The following is a 23,917-nucleotide window of genomic DNA, read 5'->3' on the forward strand; positions in this document are numbered from 1 at the left end:
CATACAAATTTCGCGAACATTAACAGTTAACGCATGCGCAAAAACGTAAAAATCCAACAGCCGTTATAACAATTCCCCACACTGTAGCCAACTGTTTCATTTAAATTACTAGAACAGTAGATAGAGCAACAAGTTTTGCAATTAAAGCTGTAGTGTAGTACGAATGGAAACAAATAATGGTTTTCTTACGCTAAAAAATCCAAATTAACATGCAATTTATTAGTAAATGAAAATTTGCGAATTAATAACAAGAAATTAATATTAATTTAAATGTTTAAATATATATATATCAATGTAATATATAAAACGGTATTATAATATATAGGCAGTACATTGGATCATAGTGAAAACAATTGATTCCAAGACAGTTGAATTTAAGGTTTTAATACATTTTTCATGGTAGTCTACCGAGAAACCGTATCTAAATAGCACTATTTCTAAAGTATCTTATTTAATTTTTATTAATTAATTAATAATGAACAATCATTTAACTTTTTGGTTTTACATTTATCTCACTTTTACCGAAGTATTACTGTGAATTCTTCTGTTTTAGTTACCTCATATCATTTCACTCTCAATGATGGGCTAGACCTAGATTCTAGATTCTAAAAGCTGGAATACGATCGAACCCTGAACCACAACTAAAGAATAATACACAAACAAATTTAAAATACAATTAAATGCGTTGTACTTATAATGCAAAGTCATTATAATACAATGTTTTTTCATCGGACTTAGTTATACGTTTCATCCCAATTCGTCTTGCTTCCTGATTACTTAGATCTATATTATTTGCATTTAATAATGCACAGTTTTCATTCGACCAGAATTTGACTTTTCATTCAAAATACTACGAATGGTGTCAAACATTTTTTGTAGATTATAGCAATTCTCAAGAGTTTTTAAGCATGTATATAACACATTTTCTAACCAAAATGTTGTTAACATTTAAAATACACAAAGATGATAATGTTTAGAATGTAGTAATTTCTCTCGTTTATTACCATTTTATGAGTTAAATTCATTTAAAATGTATATATTTTTAACTTGATCTAAGCTTTTTTAAAAAATTTTTAATTTAACCCTTGTTTAAATAAAAATTCAAAATTATACATATTATACATTTCACCTTCAAAATATTTATATCAGTAAGAAATATAAAGTTTTTATTCACAATAAAAATAATCGCTATATTGGTTAATACAGTACAATATTTTATTTTTAACAAATTAACTTTTTAAAATATTTCAATAGGATACTTTGAATAATTAAATAAATTGTGCTACAGTAACTAATAGTATGCATTTTGAAAAAAATAAATAAAAATTAAACGAATAATGCAAAAATATCATATTAATGGTACTGGTATAATCCAAATACGTCAACCATTTTTTTAAATTCACTTTTATACATAATTTTATGAAGTCAAAATTGTTTCGAATATAGGTACAACCAATCAACTATGTTCGATAGTTCGTCTTAAACTCACCTTGTTTGCTATGTTATAATGTAAAATAAATTTGTGTCTCCTAAAAAATTGTTAAAAGGAAACGTATCTGGTTATTATGGTCTTCAATTAGGCTCTCGTTTCTAATAATAAATTAATATTTTTTGGTAATTTATCTGTCGACATCAGGGTGTAATTAAAGTGGTAAGCAATAGAACCTCCCAAAACAAAAATAATTTTTTTTTGTTTGTGATGAGATAGTGATAAATTTTCTTATATAGAGTGTTCGATAAGTAAGGAACCGGGTTCTATTGTTCTCATTGTTTGTAACAATTGTTTCCTTACTTTTTGAACACCCTGTATAAACATGATCTTCACACAAAAAAACTATTGTCAATTTCGGAATGTCATATTTGAAGTCCAACTTTTTATTGAAATATTTTTTTATGTAGTTACATTATATAGTATTTTAAATATTTTATAACACTTATCTAATCCGATATTTTGTATTTTATTTATGTTTACGATTAATTAAGAACCTCCTTTGTGGCTTCCTTGGAAGATGAAATTTTCACATATATGTACTTCAAGACAGAAGGCTAGTCCGTCACTAAAGAAAGAGATGTCATCTTAAAATATACCAGTGACAGTGCGCGTAATAGACTGCCGCTTTTGCGATTCCACTACGCAGTCTCGCCATTCTTATAATCTAAAATAACAAATGTTTTAATTATATCTTTAAGTATTTATTGTTGTATTTATAAATATCTTAAAGAATTATGAACACATATTCTTAAGAATCTTTTTACATATTAATATTGAGAGGAGTGGCCAAAAAACACTTAAAGAAACCCCTGTATGGTAAACATTCTGGATAATATTCAGTTATTTTCTTTAATCAAAAGGTTTGACAAGTATAAGTCACACAAATTGATATTCCCTGAATATTTTTGATAACGCGATCCATAAGAACATAAAATATATTTATGCAATGTTTCTATAATCCTCTTAATAATTGTCCCAAATCTTCATAGACGCATAAAATACATTATGCATCAAAAATATACTTAAAGTCAAACTTATTTTTTTAATACATAAAACTCAATGTTTAGTATGTCTATTAATGATATTATAAAGTAACAATGGTCGCGTCGAATAGATAAAGTCAATGTGCGTATTGAAAAATTTAAATGATATGTTTTTGTATATCGCTTGTTGAAAAGATTAGGTAAGGGATGGTTAGGGGTGGGGGGGACAAGAGGAAGACCCATAAGTTGCACTAAGTTTGTAGTCGACCGTATTGGTTGGATCGCGGTCGGTCGGTTTGACTGAAGCTCTACAAATGTTTCGGGGAGCCTGCGTTGGTGTTTATTAAGTCCGCCCTACTTGTTTACCCTCCCTTTCGTAACTGTTTCAGACCCATTAGACGTGTATCTCCCTGCCATGACTGTCTACATAGGTCGCCCTTTCCTAGTGTCCGGACGAAAGCTCTCCATTATACACATAAAACAATTACTAATAAAATACATAATATTATTTAAAATTGAAATACATATGATTTGCGACGTTACGTTTCAAATTAAACTTAAAATACTTTACAAGGTTTTAAATATTAAAATAAATAAATAAAATAATTTCTGCGATTGTATTTATTATTAATAATTAATTTACTTATTTATTAACTGTTAACAATTGTTACATCATAAAAATACAATGTAATATTCCTAAAATTTTTCTCACTGTGCTCGAAATAATGTACCAAATCTTATAATTGTCTACAAATTTATTTTACATACCTATATAAGATTAAAAATAAATTGTTTTGATATTCATAACATAACTTATAATACAGTATAAATCTAATGATATTAGATGTAATAAAAACAATTTTTTTTAAGAATCAATTTTTAACAATAATTATTAAGACAATTCAAGCTTGCATTGATTATTTATTTATAACCAAAAGCTATAATTATGAACAAGGAGTATAAAAATAGATTATAGTTGTTATAGTTTGTTAAACAACAAATTGTATTACTATTTTCAATAGTGAGTATTAACTAGTTAAAAAGTTGATTATTTTTGAACTTTTCGACTTACCTAATTTAATTTTCCATTGAAATAACTTAGCATTTTTCAGTTAAAATAACAATTAAGCTAAATTCAACATTTCATAAAAGATGAATGTCTTATACAACATGCGTACGTGGTTTAATTTTAAAAAAATCGAATTTTTCTCTATCCCAAATTTTTATAACAATAAATATAATTTTCTGAATTTTTTCAAAAATGTATGTGATTTTTAACTAATTTTTTTTTTAATAAATGGTTTTAAAGATGAAATAATGCAGCCAACACTAAAATGTACAAATGAATAAAAAAAAATTTTTTTATCATTCATATTTTTTTCCAATTTAGTCGAAAACCGATTTTTAGCTTTCCCTTACATACTTAACTTAACTTAACTTGAGTTAATTATTACGATTAACTTGCCCATCCTTGACTCTTTTATTTAAAAACAAATTATTTGAATAATGTCATCTGTGTAAATAGTAAATAATAAACACAAGACGGTATTTAGGATTAGTTACGTTGCCGGCAAAATTTTTAGAGGTGCTCCCCTTTTGAAATCGCACCACTAGCCCATGCCCTGATTATGACAATAAATAGACAGATATACAAGTATAAATATAATATCGTATTTCATATAAATGAAGCTTAACTAAGACGCCCAAAGTGTCTAAAACTCTCATTTACTTTCACTAAGTTCAAAAACTTACATTATTATTTGTACAAACTTTGATTATTTACAATAATATAATTGAGTGCTGCATAATTTTTGCCATACTATTTTCATGTACGTGTCTATTATACTTTCCACCAACTCGATATTCACTTGAATTAACCTTAACAATATTTTCCAATGAACTGCTTTTTTCATGAAACTAATTTGTATTCAATGACAATGAATTGACCCTCTTTACCCCTTGCTACAAATGTAACATGGTCACACTAATAAATGGTGAACTATTTGCCTGTATAAAATTAAGAAGTTTTGTAAATACAGGTGTTTGTATACCTGCCACGCGGCAACAACGCCCTCAATCACATCACATCATCTTTATAAGCACATTAATAGGGAACATTTTGTGCGATTCTGCGTACGCCACGAACTATTTGTACTGAAATATATCCTGTGGTAGAAACATCAAAGAAACAATTTTTTCCGATGAAATATAACAAAGGATTTTATTTTATAATTTAATTGTCACTTCACGAAAATTGAATTCATTAGGGGGGCTGTAACTCATACGGCTCCCCTGCAAACTACGGAAATGGATCGCTTTAATATTTCTTTTTTATAAAAATTTATAGCGAGAAAGGTTAAGAAATATATTGTTCTAGATCATAGCAAAATTCTATTAACGTTCAAGTAATACATTTTTATTGTTTTTATCGCCAAATAATAAATAATTAAAAAATGTATCGCGAATAACACGTTTTCAAATTAAATCCAAAATAAATAATTAAATTGGAACTAAAGTCTCGTAGTATTGAAGCTGAAGATTCCGGTATTCCGTTGATCATGTCAATTTTGATGACAATTATTAACTTTGAATGAACATTATAATTTTTTATTTAAATGATCTCCAGGTCCTATGGTTCATAAATTTGTAATTAATATTTTATTAGTCAAATATATACGTATAGATATAGCGCAAATGTTTCCCACAGAATGAAATAAGCGACTAATCTTTAAGATCTCAATGCGCTACAAACGGACAAAGTAAACATGGATTTTCAATGATATCAATTTACCGATATTTATCACTGTATGGGACCATTTGCAATATTTAATTATTTGACATGACGATTAAGTGATCATTTGTTAGTACAATGCCAATGTACTATTCTGCATACGTGGGGGCTGAAGAGTAACGTGCGGCACGTGGCGAACACGCGCATTTTTCAGACGTGCCGCACCATCCGATTATCTTGTCCCTTTGTACCGACAAACCGCTACACCGAAACACGACATACGAGCACACTGTAAAGTAAACAGAACACTAATCTTGAAACGCACTTCGTAATCTTTAAACAATGTAGTCACCGCTAATCGCGTACAACTACTTAATTTCAGCGCTGCACAGTATTAAATTCGTATTTTGTAGTAGCGAAAGTTCAAAATTACACGAATTGGTCCAATTAAAATTTGCACTCGTAGAGCGAATGGATTTCATAACAATTAGTCGAAAGAACCTCGTATGCCAATGACCTCCTGCTAATGTAAAAACGATAGGCGAGATACAGCGTCCAACCGATCTGATTAAAATGAGGTATTCCGTACACTTCATCTAATTAAGCACTCGTGGTTGGTTACTCCTTGAAGTGGATATTTTGTTATCGCGCACCTACGATAAATAAAATACGTTGCATTGATAAACACACGACATAGGACGACTGTGCAGTCTGCACTGTAACATAAGAGCCTTTAGGTTCGCTGGATCGGAAGTTGACGTGACCAAGTTAGTGTTGTGTGGCCTACGAGGATATTGTTTTTTATCATTCCAGACGAACGACGCGTCCGCAGACATTACCATCCGGAATCACTATCCCATGACGGCTGCTCCATGTCGATAAACACAATAATATTAAAATAATGTCGACCATTAATTAAAGGTAAAAGGGTGTAAGCGACATTTTCGTTTTTTTATAGGAAAACAACTGTTGTTTTCTTCATCGCTAATTTCATTTTCAGTTGCAAAAATATCAGTTTTTTTACTCATTCAGTTCAACATAGGCTATTAATGCATTCTCCCAGAAAACAATATTGGCCAACAATCAATTTTGAAATTGTAAAGTAAACGAAATGTTGCTTCCGTTTAATTTTTTTTTACATCAATGAAACACACGAAGGTTCCTTTTACGTCAGATGTTATTAATAAGATCGATTAATCAGAAATTTAAGAATATATTGACACCATTTTTGTCAAAACTATCGCTTACGCCCTTTTACCTATTGAGGCTCCATATTATAACGATAAATAAAAAAATAAAATCATTGACTAATTCTATAGCTATTAATTTTCTAATATTTTAATTTAAATCAAGATAATCGTAGAATAGTTTTATATTATACTGAATTTTTTTTTTTGTAATTATGCGTAGTTATAACTCGAGCAAAATTCATGTTTTTAAATAAATTACACTTATGGGAATGGCAAAGTTCTATTTTTCTATTTAAGTTCTTCCAATTATAGATATTATTAAATTAATAATATTGATAATTAAGAAAATCAGAATCAATTATTTTCGCTATACATTACGTTTAGAATCGATTTTCAAATCATGGCGACGATAAACACTAGATTTTACTATTTTGGTGACTTATCAAAAAATACACCCAACCGCAATCATCTGGACTTTACCAAACACGTGCTTGGTCAGTTGTAAAAACAACCACACCTCGGAAACCGTCTACAGAGTTAGTTCATCACCGAATCAATTCTTTTATATGAACTGTTGTATGTACGGAGTGAGTAGGAAAAAAATAACATACTTCCGAAGATACTGACATTGTCATAACAATTTCGCATCTGCATGAAATACCGAATGACCTCTTTAATTTATAAAACAGATATAATATAGAAAAATATAGCCTACAGTGCGACAAAACGACAGCAACGTTACGTTTGTTGAATATATTAAGGGACAAAAATTATGCGTAGGAAATATGAGAGATCAATTCGTTTAAATCTTGTAGTTAAAAATCGTTGGCATTCATTAAATATTAAACCTTTTTATCATTTTAAATAGCTGCAATTATCTTAGACGTTCAAAAATGAGTTTGTATGAACAAATTAGCAGAAGCTAATTAAATTGTTGTCACATGAGAAAATGTTGAGCAAATAACAGCTTTGGATATCGTGGGATTTTGAAAATGCGTGACCACAGAATCTCGCTGCTTACTGCATTCGTATCACAAAGTAATAGATCTTGTCCGCCACGAATAGGAATGGAATGGATCCCGAACGTGTGACTCTACAGTGTAATTCGATTCGACTCGATGGGTTTACAGAACATAGCGCACGATGGCCGGACTAGCGCTCTAAGAGCGTCAGAACATGTAAAACAGAGGGAAGGCAGACATTTAATACAAAACTGTTTTTACCCTACGCGTATAAAATGTATGTCTGTGTTTAATAGGTTTCGAATTTCGAAAAAAAGGAAAAGAATTATGAAGAAAAATTATTAGCTGGTCAACGGTGGAAGTAAAAATTATGTCATGTCCAGGAAGTAAAAGAGTTTTGATGACCGGAAACAAGGTGATCATCCCTACAACCCCTGAGATCCGATATCGGTTTTACAAAAACCCCGAAACCGATATATTCTTTCCGGCACAAGGTTAGGTCAACAGCCTTCCTGTCGTTTTAATCTCAATTTCGTTTATTATATTAACAATTATTTACATGTTTAACCGTGTAAAAATTATAACTAACCGAATTTTATTTTTTTAGATATAATAATTGAGACCGTTTTTGGGCTACATGACAACAATGAGTAACAAGCAAAGTACAGCTGAACACAAATTTTTGTGTCGACAAAAAGTCAGCGAAAAACTTTGCCGAACCCAAATAATGTTTCTCGGTGATTAAAAGATCCCGTGTTTACTCAACAATTAAATTTGAATGTTATTTTTTCATTACACGATTTTATCGAAACGAAACCCTAGGGAATTTGTTACCGTAGCACCGACCTAAGGGCCGATTGAAAAAGTTTTTTTTATTATGAAAATGTAAAATAAATGGAAATGTTTTCATTCTTCGATTTTATCTAATTTACACTTTTTCAATGTGGTACAACTGTAATATAATTATCCTCCACAAATTATGTCTTTTTTAAGTGTATTGATACACTTAAAAAAAAGAAAGCCTCGGACATAATACATAGCTAGTTAAAAAGAAAACAATCCTTCTCGAGTTATAAAAAATATTTTTTTAGGATTTTAATTATGACGCCGTGTAATGTAATTTAGAATAAAAAATCTAAATACCTAAAAAATATTTGAAGATTTATTATTCATCATTATGAATTCATGTTAAAATTAAAAATCTTTTTCGTGGTAGACTCGTGACATAAATCAAATATCATGTTCTTGCAAAAAATGCATATTTTTAAATACATTCCATGCTANACAAAAAGTGCATATTTTTAAATACATTCCATGCTACAAAAATTAAAGTCGCTAAGTGAACGAAAAACGTGTATATACTTATGTATCATTGGTCGGTGTCATGATTAACTTCAGTTGCGGTTTACTAGTGAGCCGTTTGTTTGCGTGCACGACAGCGACAAGCGTTTGGTTTACAAAAAAAAGCGCACTTCAAAGAGAGAAGTGGACACCAGCCATAGGTGACGTAAGCGACGGTACGGGAGGACAAGTTGCGGCGTCCCTTCTGTGGTCAACCCCCATCACATGGCATTAATCGCTATCGTGTCGAGGGTCGTCATCGTCAGTGAAGTCAAAGCCAGTGTCTCGTTAACACACCAGAGGTCTACTGGTAGCACTTTATTTTTTCATTGCCGTCGAGCGTTACTTTTTAATTTTCTTTTAAACTGTACTTACTATACAATAAAAACAGTAAATCGCATTCGGACGAACACATGAGTAGTATTTAACGTAAAAGATTATACACGTGCAAAAAACTTAATAGTGAATTTCTCCAAAAACGATGCACAATACAATTTATCTATGCTGCAGCTTTCGGTAATAAGGTCCCCATGAACTTCGAAGGCCTTTGGAGGTACCCACCGAATGGATAACGTTTTAACATTTGTTATTGGTTTTGGATTTGGATAACCAAGAATGACTTGACACCAAAAACGTCCACACAAGACGACGATCTGTTGCAGTCCGCACAACTGGACCCGGTCTCCGCCTCCGCAGGTAAAATTTTTAATTATTCGATACGTTTAAGTCTTTACTTTTGCTGAAAGTTATGATCGAAATAATAATAATGTACCAAAGCTGAGATATTTTTAAGAATATATTGATTCGACGTCATAGGTTTTTCATCATTACAAAAATAATTTTTAATGAATGATTAGTTTAAATATTCAGTACACAAATAGAACATTTTAGTAAAAAAATGTTTGAATTGTTTTAAGTATTACAAATATATTTTTAAGTGTATAAGGATACAAGATTTTTAATAATATTTATAAATTTATATATTATGTTGGTCATATATTTTTAAAGTTAATTTAAATACGTTATTAAGAGAACTTTTTTCATTATTTCAAAAATAATAATGCACTTTTGATATTTAATACAAGAGAACAATAAATAGACCAATAAATTAATATGATTTTTAAAAATTTCATTTTATAAATAATTACAAATCTGGTAAATTTAATATTTGATTTCCTTTTTTAATTTATTATTTTAATTATTTTTATACTGCAATTATCACTTTAAAATGTTTTATAGAAAATTTCACATAATGATCATTTGTATTAAAAATTAATATTACACTTTTCTAAAAATGTTCTAATTACGGATTACTACTAAAGTTTAATTATTGTATCAATAAATATCAATTGGTTTTGATCAAATACTTTATTAAAGTTTTTTTGTATAACCTTACATAGGAATAAGTTCTAACAACTATCTATTCGCATAACACTTATTTATTTATAACTATAATTTCATATGATATGTAGTAAGTATTATTGACTATTTAGTAAACTTGCTTCTCCTTAATTTCATCGGTCAACTTCTAGATAAAATTTTGAAAACAAATCGAGAGGCTTCAGATAAACGAATAAACAGTTATAAGAGATATTAATTTTCGCTGTCTCTACATGAAACCTATTTTACACAGCAACTACGTGAATCAACAAAGTGCAAATGTTGTGAACAATTTAGATCAATTAAATGGTCAACAAAATCTGAAATTGTGCTTGAAGTTAATTCCAATGAAAGGGATGTCGCAGTAAAAATGCTTCCACAAAAATAATAATTTACTTTCATGTGGTAGTTAATATAACACATCCTAAACATTTTTCTGAATTCGTGTCTGTTTTGAAGTAACTACAAAAAGTTCATTTCTCCGAAACGCACTTAAAAATATTTAAGAATTATTATGTTGATGTTCTTCTTTGATGTGTTTCCTACAAGAAAATAAAAAAAAGAAAGACGGGCGATTTTTCACTCCACCCTTCGCTTCTTAATGCTTTCAAACTACATGTTTATGATAAAACTGGTGTGGTATCTGATAATAGAAGGACACTTTGAGTGTGCGATTACAGAGAACCGTTTTTCCGGGGAAATACTCGCGTAGAAGTGGTTGTTAACCAATGAAAGAAGCCACACAACCACCCCAGCCGGTCCAATAACAATGGTTCTCGACGGTCCCTTATACACTGTTGTTGCCATAACGACGGTCAAACAACCACTTTTCGACTGGCCAACGGCAAACCTCAGGGACAACTGCTGTTTCCCGCCCACCCCAGACTATTTTCCGAAATAAACGCACGCTCCTTTTTAAATTTATTTTTTTCTCTATATATTACCCTCTGTGTGTGTATATAAAAAGAATACAACTTTTTTTTTCCTATAGACCTCTTTGATTTATTTGCTTTTACCAACACAATTTTCATTGCAACATTGTTATTTTTATAACATCGAAATAGCACAAGCAATGCGTTAATAAAAAGGTAAAATATAAATATATCATATGAAAATTGAATTTGAATAAATTTAAATTAAAAATATAGTGACTAAATGTATTCTACCTGAAAATAAAAGTCTATTAAATCATTAAGTTATTGTATAATTACATATTTTAATAATTATAAAATAATAATAATGAGCTTAATAAATTAAAGTTACAACACTTAATAAAAAAAAGTTCCATAGCAAAAATGATTGAACTTTTACCGATTCAAATAATTAGCAAAGGTATAATTGATATTATTTTATTTGGTAAAGAGTCAAACAAGATTTTCAACTACCTTGAATTTTTTTCTACAAGAATGTTTTTTTAAAAACTTGCTTAACCCATATATTATATATAATGTTAAAATATCTTCCTGGATACCCCTCCGCCTGTAAACCCGCAAATGCTTTCTAGCATACACTGTTGGAGCTACATCAATGAAACTTTCCTAGATTTAAATTTAGTTAATTTTTATTTACATTTAAAAAATCAAAAAAAAGAAATTGTGTTATGTTGTTCTCAATAGACCATGCGCAACAAAATATTTAATATTGAACTAATTTATGTTTTTATATATTTATATATTCTACATTATTACAGGGGAGGAAACGGTATGGCCGGGGGTTGAGTGGTCGTCAGTTAAGGGTTCGATGGATTGGTGCGCAGGTGGAGAAGATCTCTTGGGCGATCCAACGCTACTGGTGGCTGCAGGTATGCTTCATGGACCAACGCAATTCTGCACAGATACTTGCTGTACGCCAGGGTTGGAACAACCGAATGATCTACAGTTTCCACAACCCACGATCGTCTCAGTCAGTGGATCTTACGGGTAATTATAAATTAAATTCATGTTAGTTTTAATTTGTTTAATGTTTACGAAATGAAATTTCTTGTATAAAAATTATAACTATAAGGGTCCATAAAAAATGTAAAGCCTTACAAATATAAAATTAATGATTTAATTTAATTGATTCCAATGATATCCTTTATCATCCACTGTTAGTCTAAAATTAAACTTGATGTAGCCTATTTGCTTTAAAAGCTCTATGAATATAAAATCTCAATAATTATAAAAAGAAAGTTTCTCATTAATTTTAGTTTTACTCAAAGTTATGAAAACTTTGATTTAAACTACCACAAATATTTTTGTGAACATTTTCCACAGTTTAATATCTTAAATATCTAATTTTTATTTTTTGGAAATTACTCACGGTGGAGTAACATTGTTCTTTACCATTGTAAATTTAATCCACAAATTAATAGGAGGTTTAATAGTTAACTAAAAATTATTATGTTAATATCATCTCCAGAATAACATGGATAACTTTCCAGTAAAATTAATCTGTCAATTAGGTGAGTTTAACTTTTACGAATGGACACCTTTTCATTTTTCATTTAACTTTTGTTAGTATCCTATTTAAAAAAAACGTAATATTGTCACATAAATAATTACCTAATGTAATCTAGCAATATAAATTAATATAAATACATTTTAATTTGCATCTGCAATTAAAACCAGAGTAAAAAAAGTGCGGCCGGGCACTTGCTTAGGCCTCGTGCAAATAAAAACACTATAAAAGGTTTGTTAATTTGATTTGGATTTTGGGTGTTATAATATTTTCCATGGCTTCGCAATCAAAATGCCAACTGTATCTGCTACATATAATTTTAAATATAAAAATATTTCCATTATCCCAACACAATTATGTTAATATATTTTTAATTATGCGTTTATAAATGCTATTTTAAAAACTATTACTTTATAAAAGTCATAATAGAGTTTCAGCCTCTTTATTAATTTTAAAGGTCGTAGTTTATATCACTCCCTTGTTCTCGCATTCTTTGGACATGCTTTTTTATTCATACACTTTAATCAAAATAATTTGATTGCGAAAAATGTATGAAATATATTGAGTACAAATAAATGTTTTGTTGTCTTTTATATTAAAGTCAATTTTTTTTATAGTCTCAATAGTAAAACTACATATTATATATATTAGAGGAAAACAACTATTCCCTATGGTATTTTAACTGAAAATCATTAAAATTGATTTGCATTACTTAACCCATTTATACAATTTGAAAATATTTTTATACTTTTTCACGTTTAAAGATTTAAATGAAATCACAAACATGACGAGAAATCATATGTGTTATTTAATTCAAACTATTTTTTAAGACGACTAAACTATCATTGATTACAAAAGGCGCGTCAAGGCGTGGCCAAATGTTGGATTTTAGACTTGGTCCCACTCTCTATTGTAACAATTATAATTTTATTGGTTCTTTTATTTAAAGTATTTTATAATTTTTAATAAATAATATCTTAACAATAATATTTTCATTTGATTTTCCATTAAATAATAATTAAACAACAAAACTTCACGACCGCGTTAATAACAATTAACAGACGACTAGAAAATTTCCGGGTCTTCCGCTAACAGAATTCTCAATTGTGAATGACATTTTTCGCATAATGTATATTTGGATGTATTGTTTAGTTGTGAATTCAAGTGCATAGTTATAAGTTAAAATTACAGTTTAGTGTTCTATTTATACGAAATGAATGCTTATGATTTGACTACTATGACTTATAAATAGATATTGTAATTAAAATTTATACTAAAATAAACCATGTTTATGTCTAATAATGAAGTTTAATACAAATTCGAATGTCATTACTACAAAATCTAGAACCAATCAAACTTTTATCAATTTCCATTTATAGTAAATTCCTTTTAAATTTTTTACACGTATAATCATATTTAGTGTGTTTCAGATTTAACTAACAATACTTAAAACTTTTCATCCAATTATCATTTTGTTAAAAAATTTTTTTAATAAATATTGCCTTCTTATACTCCGGTCAGAGAAATTTTTTTTTTATTTTCCACTAATAAATATTTATCACTGATTTGTGACACTACAAATTATAATAACTGTTTTCTTATTCATAAAACATCTGACTTAAGATATTTGAATGTTATAATTGAAGAAAATCTTAAAAGTGATAAACATTTTAAATATATTCCTTCATTAATACAGAGTTTATATTTTAAAATGAAATGGTGTGTAATACTTTAGCAGGGTCATTAAATATCCTATGCAAATGTAGTATGGAATGAAATGTGTAAATTAGAAGTTATTATAAATACAATAAAATAATGTTATTCTATTGTTCATCTTTATAATGGTTTTTTTTTATTTTTAATTTAAATGAACTTCATTTAAAATTTTTTTTAATCCAATAATTTAAAATGGACATCAACAGCTATACTAAACAAAACGATTATTATATAAGAGCTTACATTTATCTAATCTAAATACAATTTAATGTAAAATTGTCTTTAGTCAAAAAAAATTTTTATTTATGTTGAAACTAATTATGCAGAAAATTAATTATTAGTATAAGTCATGTTTTATCTTTAAACAAAATGAAATCAAAATATTTTCAATATCTTTAAATTTTAATAATATTATTATGTGTTCGTTTAATTATGTATTGTATAGTACTTTTGCATTGTTATAGTATTAATATTTCGTAGTATTATATTGTAATAAGGTTTGATAAATTACTCAAGTTGTAATTCTTATGAACTAGATTATTATTCATCATTCCCTATCACAATCTATGCTTATTGTAAAGGTGTCAATAATTGTAACTTTTTTAAGTATTTCTAATTTTTTAATATCTATATTCATTATTGACAATAAATAAAAAAAAAATTAAAGTGAAATTTTTTATTTTTTTTTTTCAACATTTTAAAATAACCATTTTTTAGCAAAATTCTTACAAAAATATTTTTGGATCTATAGTAATTTTAGGACAAGTACTCATTGAGTTATAAACTTTTTAATATACATGGAGATTTCTCAATTATATTTCATGAAAACTTTAAAGTTAATAGTTTTATTTATTTTTTTTAATAATTATTCTTTGTTGAGATGCTATACATGAAAAATTAATTCTCTGTTACCATTCCTTATACACTAAACTTGTATCAACTTTCGATTTTCATATGACAACTCCAATCTTTTTTAGCCATTAAATTTATTTAATTGAAAAAAAAATTTTGTTTAAATTATTCAGTTTTCAAAGAACTGTTTAAAGTTTTAGAGCTATACAAATAAAGTTAAATTTTCTTTTCAAAAGACGCCAACTTTATAGAGTCGTAAACTGATAAATGATACATGTTAATAACATTGTACGACATGATAATGTGGCAGTCTTTTAAACAACTGAAACACATTAAAACACAATTTCTAAACAAACAATTTTTTTTCAATGTAATGAATCCTTTTTTTTTACCGCCCAAATCGGGGACCCGTACAGTAGGAAAACGCTGACTAAAAGTCCATCTCCCTCGGCCCGCCAGCCTGTTAATGACTTTTTGGGACCGTTGGACCACACAAGTAATGTCGTCCCGAACATTAGATGTTTGTCTACGACCAGGCCCAGATAAGTCATGGAGTTCCTAAGCGGCATTTCCAGCACAGCGAACCGTAGAGGAATGAACTTGTACCTGCCCGTGAACATGACCGCTTCGGTCTTGTACAGGACAAGGCTCAGTCCGCTCCACTCCTGTTGGATCTAGGCAGTGACAACGCTGTGCGCACAGTTCGCCCGGGATCCAGCCAGATTATCCAGGAGTTAATATCACCTCAACTTCATATCGAAGCTAGAAAAAATATTATGCTTTGGCCATAGTCTAAGATGGCAATAATATTTAATTTATAATTTTAAAAGAATGATATTGTAGTAATAATTAGTACCTCAGAATACTTAAATACTAGTCCACAAGTTCGACCGATCATTTTGTTAAATAGATCATTTCCTATTTTATAAACTAGTTGGATATGTATGTTAAAAATTAAGTTAAAATTCCTATAAATTATGATATGATAATGCAAAAAAGTAATTAAAACTGATGAATCAATAAATATATGTATCTAATAAAAACCAATTTTTTTTTTTTTTAATATTCTATATATTATACGAGTAATTAAATGATATATAAACGGATCGCCCTTTGTATCATCAGATACCAGTATGTTAAGGTTTAAGATAAATTAAATATAAAAATGTTAATTTAAAAAATGATCTTATGTGAGTTTTAATAGAAGAAAACAATACATAAACAGTAACTGGCATAACCAACATATCATATCATTATACTCATAATTTAAATAATATTTTAATTAATCAATTTGATATAATTAGCTTACTAAAGTGCATTAAAATCTAGTAGCAGTGATTTTTTTTATACAAACTAATTTAATTTTTAAGAAAATACCATATATTTGTGCAGTTATAACAATTTCTTGACATTTAAATAAAATATATTTTTAAATAATCATTGTACCTTCGAAAATTAAATAGCGATTTGGTCAGATTTGCATTTAAAATTGCTCTCTAGAAACAAGTTTAAATTAAAGTAACACACTTAAATATTTATACAAAATTATATTTTTTATTTATTACACTACGTTTATTACGAGATTTTTAAATTTTTTTGGAGGTAAATTTTATCTCTTTGTTATTTTAGGTAGTTCAATATGAACTCTTGATAATTCTGTTGAAAATCGGCAACTATTAAATACAATATAAAATCTGGAGCTTCCAGAGTTATTTCGAGATGTTTATTTTATTTATAATAAAATTATAACAGATATCTGACAATGAACCTATTTATGTTAGTTGTAATGACAACACCATTAAACATGGTTCATAATTCATTAATAGTTGTTTCTGTACATCATAAACGAGTAATAGAAGTTATTTATTTTCGAATAAATTCATGACAGTAATTTTCAGTAGTACTCATTCCTTATTAAAATAAAATTTTAGTCGTGCAATGTTATTTGGATATTTTTTGGAAATAAATGTTTTAGAATTATTGTTTCAAGTATAATCAACACAAATATGGTGTATTATTTTAACAGGTAAATTTAAATAAAATGTACAAACAAATTTCAGGAGTACATCGTAAGTTTACAATGTGTTTAAATTTTAAAACGAGGTGTTTTAAAATTTAAACACAATGGTTTTAAATTTACAAAGAATTGCAGTGGAAATGTTAACTTTTTTTCGAAAAATATCAATCAAAATCAAATTAAAGGTCTACAAAAACCGCTAAATTTGACAAATAAGCACCAAATTATGTACAATTATTTTTAAATTATTCAAAAATAGTTTTAAAAAAATTGTTCATTTTTTATAATAATTTAATTGTTTAAATTTGAAGCTATATTTTAAATAGTAAAATAGCTGTAGCTCTGTGTAGTTTAAGAATAAAACAAAAAAATATGCATATTTTTTTAAATTCTCAGCTTGGTAGTAAATTTTTCATTCATTGTTTATGCAAACAATAAAAATATAATTTTTAGTTTAACTGACAAATACACTGTGAGTGTAAGAGCGGTACCTTTAAAAAAGTCATGTTAAGATAAAGGGCTTCAAAGTATTGATCTTCCATAAGAGTTACGTTGTATGTTACTTTATTTATAGCATTTATATTTAGTATTTGTCAAATTTTATATAAGTTGTTAGCATATCTAGGTAAAAAATAATAAACTATATTGAATTATATCAAACATCGCCAATTTTGATAATATGTAATAATATTACAATAATAAAGTAATAATATTAAATATTTATACGTCAATAATAATACTTTTTACAGTAAGCAGTGCGGTGATAATATGGCAGATGAACTACTGTCTCTAAAACACACTGTAGCAACTCCTCAATCTTCTGCCGAACAACACCATCTTCAACAGCAACCAGACCAAGGATACACTTTATCGACCAACAACGTAAGATATTTTTATTTTATTTGTTTTTAGTTATTAAATTGTTATTAATTGTACAACTAGCTACTAAAAATTTAGTTATTAATTGTGAATCATTTTTAATTTTTCAATATTTAATTATTAGAGTAAATTATTCACATTTAAATAAATTAATTGACAAAAAGAAATTCAAACATTTTGTGACAAAATTTAAACGTCAAAATAATTGGTTCAATTGTTGAAAAAATAACTTTAGACGAGTTTTAATTCGAGCTCGGCCATAGGCGCGAACTAAGTGGATCTCAAAGGGTCTTAAACCCTCTAATAATACCGCAATTCCCCAAAGAATTATAAAAATTATATGGAAATATTTTTAAGGATCAGGTGTTAATTAAATACAAATAGATAACCCACTTTACTTGGGTGTAAGTATCTGTTGGATAACGTTTGTATAAGGCTATTTTCCAAATAGCTGTTTTATTGGTTGAAAAAAACTATAGGCCAATCAAAATTCGCAACATGAACACGATCTAGTAGTTGGCCTTATTGGGGTCCAAAACTGCGTTGCCGAAAGTTCCTATGGTGTGGTCTACCTGTTTGTATTTAATCAATGGAGGGGAGAATTTAAGTGAAATACCCATAACATGGTCAAATTGCACCTATAGGTTCAACTTTATAATTACTCAGTGACAGTACGACAGAGTAAACTTTGAGACGTCGCATTCCCAATAATTATGCATATTAAAAAGTTTTTTTAGGTATATTTATAATTATTCGTACTATATATTTGTACATTTAATTTCTAAAATGTTTTTTTCACTGTTACATATTTGCTTACTATATACAAAAATTAATGTATTGGCAATCTAATCTATTTTTGGAATAAGCGATAAAAAAGGATGACCGATAGCAATGTTATGATACGTTGTATAATTTTCATTTGGTCGGGAAACGTTTGAACGTCAGTCTCAATGCTAATAGATAAGCGGTAAATATTGAATTTGAAGAACTGGTTACATCGGTTATGGTGTTTTATAAGGGATTTCCTGACTGCTATTTATTATTTGTTAATCGGTGCGGTGTATTTTAAATTAGAGATTATTAATTTAATCATTTTTTGTTAGAAAAATAACTAGAGTTAATTTTATTATTTTACTCATCATCAATTAAAAAACAATAAGCCTACTCCATATTTAACATAAGCATGGGCGTATTTAAAAATGAGGATAGGCTTAAAATAAATTTCGACTAAAAACCCACCATAAAAACTTTTATGACCATTTTTTACTCAGTTTTAGAGCAAAAAATAAAACATAAGTGTTTACATTTACATAACACCTGATTATAATGATGATTTTTAAGTAAAGGAAGTATATTTAAAGAAATTGTTATTATCCCATCTAAATTTATAACACGTGATATTTTTCGTATGGAGAAGGGGTTTGGTCCTTATCATCCTCTTAAGTATAATCAATCAATAGAATAAAAAAAAGTTGAGTATTTTCATAAATAATACCCACGCCCCACTACTGTAATTATCTATTTTATAAAACTTATTGCATCAAAATATTTTATAGCTAGATCTCGTTTCAATTATCTAATAATTATAAAAAAGCATGTACAAATATTATATATTTCAAAAAAAATTAAAACAATATAAACTAAACATAATAGATTTGTTGATAAGAAAAATGTTTAAGTTTAAATAAAGTTTAACTTTAGAGTAATTGTTAACAATTATTAAATGTTCAATAATCATTAAGCATTTTTTACACACTATAAACCAAAAACATTTTATTAGTACTACTTAATAGTAATACTATAATGTTACAATATAGTACAGTAATTAGACTTAATTAATATTCATAATCATAGTAGCAATTTATTTTACTTGTTAGTATTTATGATCTGATTAAGATATGATCTTACTGATAAAAACAAGTGAAATTTTTAAAGAAATAATTTAGATGCAAAGTAAATATTTATCAGTTTCTTGATTAAATACTGATTACACATTAAAATTCGTTTTCAATAAAATAATAAATAAATATAAAATATTCCAATAAAAATTTAATTATGTAAAGACAATGTGACTATTTCGCATTTGCATTTTATAATAACACTCCTTTAATATTTCCTCATTCCAAACACTTGTCTATCTATTATTATAGGACGATTCTCCTCCTCTTGTCGACTATGATAGTACAGTATCTCCTTACGGCGATCAGGGCTGTTGGACAACATTGGGAAGTCATCAACAACTACAAGAACAACTTCCTCAGCAACAATATCAAAGTATGAGCGTCAACGTAAGCATGAATATGACAATGCACGGATACCCTCCTATACATGGCGACGCCCAATTTGGTTGTCAATCAGTAAGTAGACTCGTGAAGTAGTTTTAATTTTCTTGAGCAGACAATCATTTCAAAAAACCTAAGGCTAAAGAAAATTAGCGGGATTAGTTTGAAATAAATAAAATACAATTACAAATAATTTCTCAAAAACTAATTGTTTAATTACAGATGGGTTGGGCACTACCGACTTCACCTTCGCCTGTTCACTTCCACGGTCAAACACATCACCAAGGGTTACTCAGCCCTTTGGTGCCGATGAGCTCTAATTATCCTGCCGGAGCTGCATATTCTTTTACGGCCGATTTCCGACACCAAGATCTTCCACCGCCGCCATACGCGTGCAACATCGACGACATGATCGATTGCAAGGAAAGGAAGCCCACAGAACTGGTCATGTCACTCGGAACTGGCGAATGCGGTACTATTGCGGGAGGCGGTTCGATATCGGGAGAAGAAGGATGTCGACCGAATTTGTGTCGAATATGTGGTAAAACGTATGCGCGACCTAGCACGTTGAAGACACACTTGCGAACGCACTCCGGGGAAAAACCGTACCGGTGCGATGACTGCAATAAATCGTTTAGCCAAGCGGCCAACCTAACGGCGCACGTCCGCACACATTCCGGTGAAAAGCCGTTCCGATGTCAAATTTGTGATCGCCGGTTCTCGCAGTCTTCATCGGTCACCACTCACATGCGCACTCATTCGGGCGAACGGCCGTACCGTTGCCGACTGTGCAAGAAAGCGTTCAGCGACTCATCAACGTTGACCAAACACCTGAGGATACACTCCGGTGAAAAACCGTACCAATGCAAGTTGTGCTTGTTGCGGTTTTCGCAGTCTGGAAACTTGAATAGGCACATGCGGGTCCACAGCGGTATGAATGGCGCCGACATACTTTTGCCCGTATGACGGTGGCGGACTGCCGGTCACCATCGTCAGTACAACGAAGCGTTACCTATGCACCACCACAATAACCTTAATTATTTTTGGTATTCTACGGATAATATCAAAACTGAACAAATTAAAAAAATTGAAAACGTTACAAATTTAGGTTATTGAAAAAACCTATTAACATCTAAACAATTATGATCATAATTATAATTGCTCATATGAAAACTGTCGACGTACATTTTAGTGTTATATGTTCAGTAGTAATTATAAGAACTCACGATATACTTAAAGTAACATTCTCATTATAATTTTTGTGTAACGGCTAATCACTAATTTACTAATTCAGTAGTCTAACGTTTGTTGACTGAAAAAGTAATGATTAATAATGATTTTTCAACATTAAAATTGTTATGGTGAAAAATAAGAAAAAAAAAGTAAATATCGAATATGTTCATTAAATTTTAAAAAATGTACATCTTATCTTTTAAATATTAAACAACTTTGTCGGCATCTATCCACGCACAGATTATGTCTAATGCGTCTTAGTAATGTTTTTTTTAATTTACCACTGAAAAATAAAATTTGATAAGAGATAAAGATCTCTTACTCTCATTTGAGTATAATTTTTTAGTACTTTAGTGAACTTATATGTAAAATTTCATAATTAAACTATTTCATTTTTGCTTAGTCGTTATCACATCAAGATGTTTCAGCACTAGTATATCTTGTTTATATATTAAGGTAAAGCTCTCGAAGTTATTGTTAAATAATAGCGCTTAAATAAAAGTAACTACTGTTTACTTATCGATAGTCAACTAAAATACAAGTAATAAATTGAATGAATCAAAATTTAGTAAAAACAAGTCTGATCAGTCTATTAAAAGTATATAAACTTTGTTTACAATACAATTTTAATAATAAGGGTTTAATATTACAGTCGAAAAATCATATAATAAATTGTTTACTCTATTTATGACAAATTCATTTTACTTGTTGGAAATTGAGTTGTAAATACATAAACATTCTATATTTCTGTTAAAATAATACTTTAAAATAACTTACCTTAGTATTTCAATAATTACTATGCACTAAAATATCGGAGTGTAATTCATATACATCACAAAGATAATTCAAATAAGAGTTTTAAATTTCACATAAGAAAATTGTATTTTTCTTATAATCAATGACTGACACCACTAAGCACTGCACATATAAAACACATTTTTCACTATTATAATTATAATTATGTATATATGCACATATTTTTAAAAATAAAACGCATTTTGTTCCTTTTTTGTTAACAAATTTATAGTGGCGTATTTAGGGGAGTGTCAACAGCAACCCCTTGAATATATGCGATGTTTCATTATGATATTTTTTTGTTGTTATATGTATATTTTCAAATGATGAGAAAAAAACAGAAATTTACCTGTTAAACTCGATTATTATTATTAATCCTGTGTACGCCATATAAATATAATCAATATATATATATAATATATTATTTACAATTCAGTGGCACAACTAAAGCTTAAATCTCGAGCACATCACTAATTTTTTAGTAATTAATTTCCAAATTAAGTTTATGAACAAAAAAATCTTTTTAATTTACTAAAAACATTTAAAAAATGAAATACTTTGGGTCGATGTCGTCTTTATGTTTAAGAAGAACATTATGAAATGATATAAGAAAAATTCCTTCTTGATAATATTTTTAGATATTTCTGTTAAAACTGTTTCGTAAATCACAGTGAATACTTGGAGGTTTTTAAAGTTAAGTTACAGATAATAATACTCTCTACACACAATTGTAGTTATGCCGATGTTACAATTTACCTTCACTTAAAATGAATCAACATTAATATTGTTCTTAAACAGCTGGTTTTAATTTTTTTCCTAATGAAATGTTTGATTTAATGAATAAAAAACTATCGATATAAGTTAACAATAAATCTGTTTATATACATATATTTATTTTGTGCAATACCGAATGAATTGTTGAAAATAGGCACACTGTGTTATAATTTTAAGACTTTTAAATAGTACACATTTTAATGTGTTATTAATACTAAGAAAATGAACTCAACTCTTTCTAAAATTATTGTTGCATTTTTTTTCAATGTATTTCTGTAAACAACCTAAATACTTACATTTTGTTCATTTTATTGTTTATGTGAAATGTGTATTCTCAATCTAGTCAATATTTTTAATGTAAAATGGAATCTTAGAATTATTAAATGTAAGTATAATAAATAGATATATATATATACATATGAACAATTGAATTACAAGAATTTTTTTAATTACTCTTTTTACGAAAATAACATTACTTAAGTCAGTGTTTTTCTTTTGTTAGTTACATATGTATCTTCATTTTATGTTATAAAATATTTTTTATATTTAACCTTTATGTCATAAGGAGTGTCAACTTAATTTTTTTAAATGGCAGCATATATATTTTACTAGCTTATAAAAATCTAATCAAGAAAATGACTGGTCGATAACAACTTAAACGCCTTCGTACAAAAACTGTCTTATATAAATTTTTTCTCCTAGTAAAACAGTACCGAGTGGAAATTGTTTTTACAGTAATGCCATCTTACTTATACTGATATATAGTATTTGATTTAGATAAATGATTAAAGGGGAGGGGCGAGCAAACGCCCCGAGGTCCATCTCAAATTTTACTATCATAATTATAATTA

General features: G+C 28.4%; 1 protein-coding gene across 1 annotated transcript; it reads left to right on the forward strand.

Moving 5' to 3' along the window:
• Positions 1-8,936: 8,936 nt before the first annotated feature.
• LOC126901834 (protein glass-like) lies at positions 8,937-23,451 on the forward strand. Its single transcript, XM_050678655.1, has 5 exons — positions 8,937-9,395; positions 11,770-11,998; positions 17,853-17,985; positions 20,133-20,339; positions 20,487-23,451. Exons 2-5 carry the CDS (start codon positions 11,820-11,822, stop codon positions 21,228-21,230), a joined length of 1,263 nt encoding a protein of 420 aa, XP_050534612.1. The 5' UTR covers positions 8,937-9,395; positions 11,770-11,819; the 3' UTR covers positions 21,231-23,451.
• Positions 23,452-23,917: the final 466 nt, after the last annotated feature.

This window comes from Daktulosphaira vitifoliae, unplaced genomic scaffold, assembly GCF_025091365.1.
Source record: "Daktulosphaira vitifoliae isolate Bord-2020 unplaced genomic scaffold, ASM2509136v1 Scaffold_3, whole genome shotgun sequence".
Classification (NCBI taxonomy): domain Eukaryota; kingdom Metazoa; phylum Arthropoda; class Insecta; order Hemiptera; family Phylloxeridae; genus Daktulosphaira; species Daktulosphaira vitifoliae.

Bases quoted from the DNA above. Each gene is read 5' to 3' on its own strand.
- LOC126901834 (XM_050678655.1), top strand. From the start codon at position 11,820: ATGGATTGGTGCGCAGGTGGAGAAGATCTCTTGGGCGATCCAACGCTA. The intron at 11,999-17,852 runs GTAATTATAAAT...TACTTTTTACAG, and splicing joins TCAGTCAGTGGATCTTACGG to TAAGCAGTGCGGTGATAATA. The intron at 17,986-20,132 runs GTAAGATATTTT...CTATTATTATAG, and splicing joins ACACTTTATCGACCAACAAC to GACGATTCTCCTCCTCTTGT.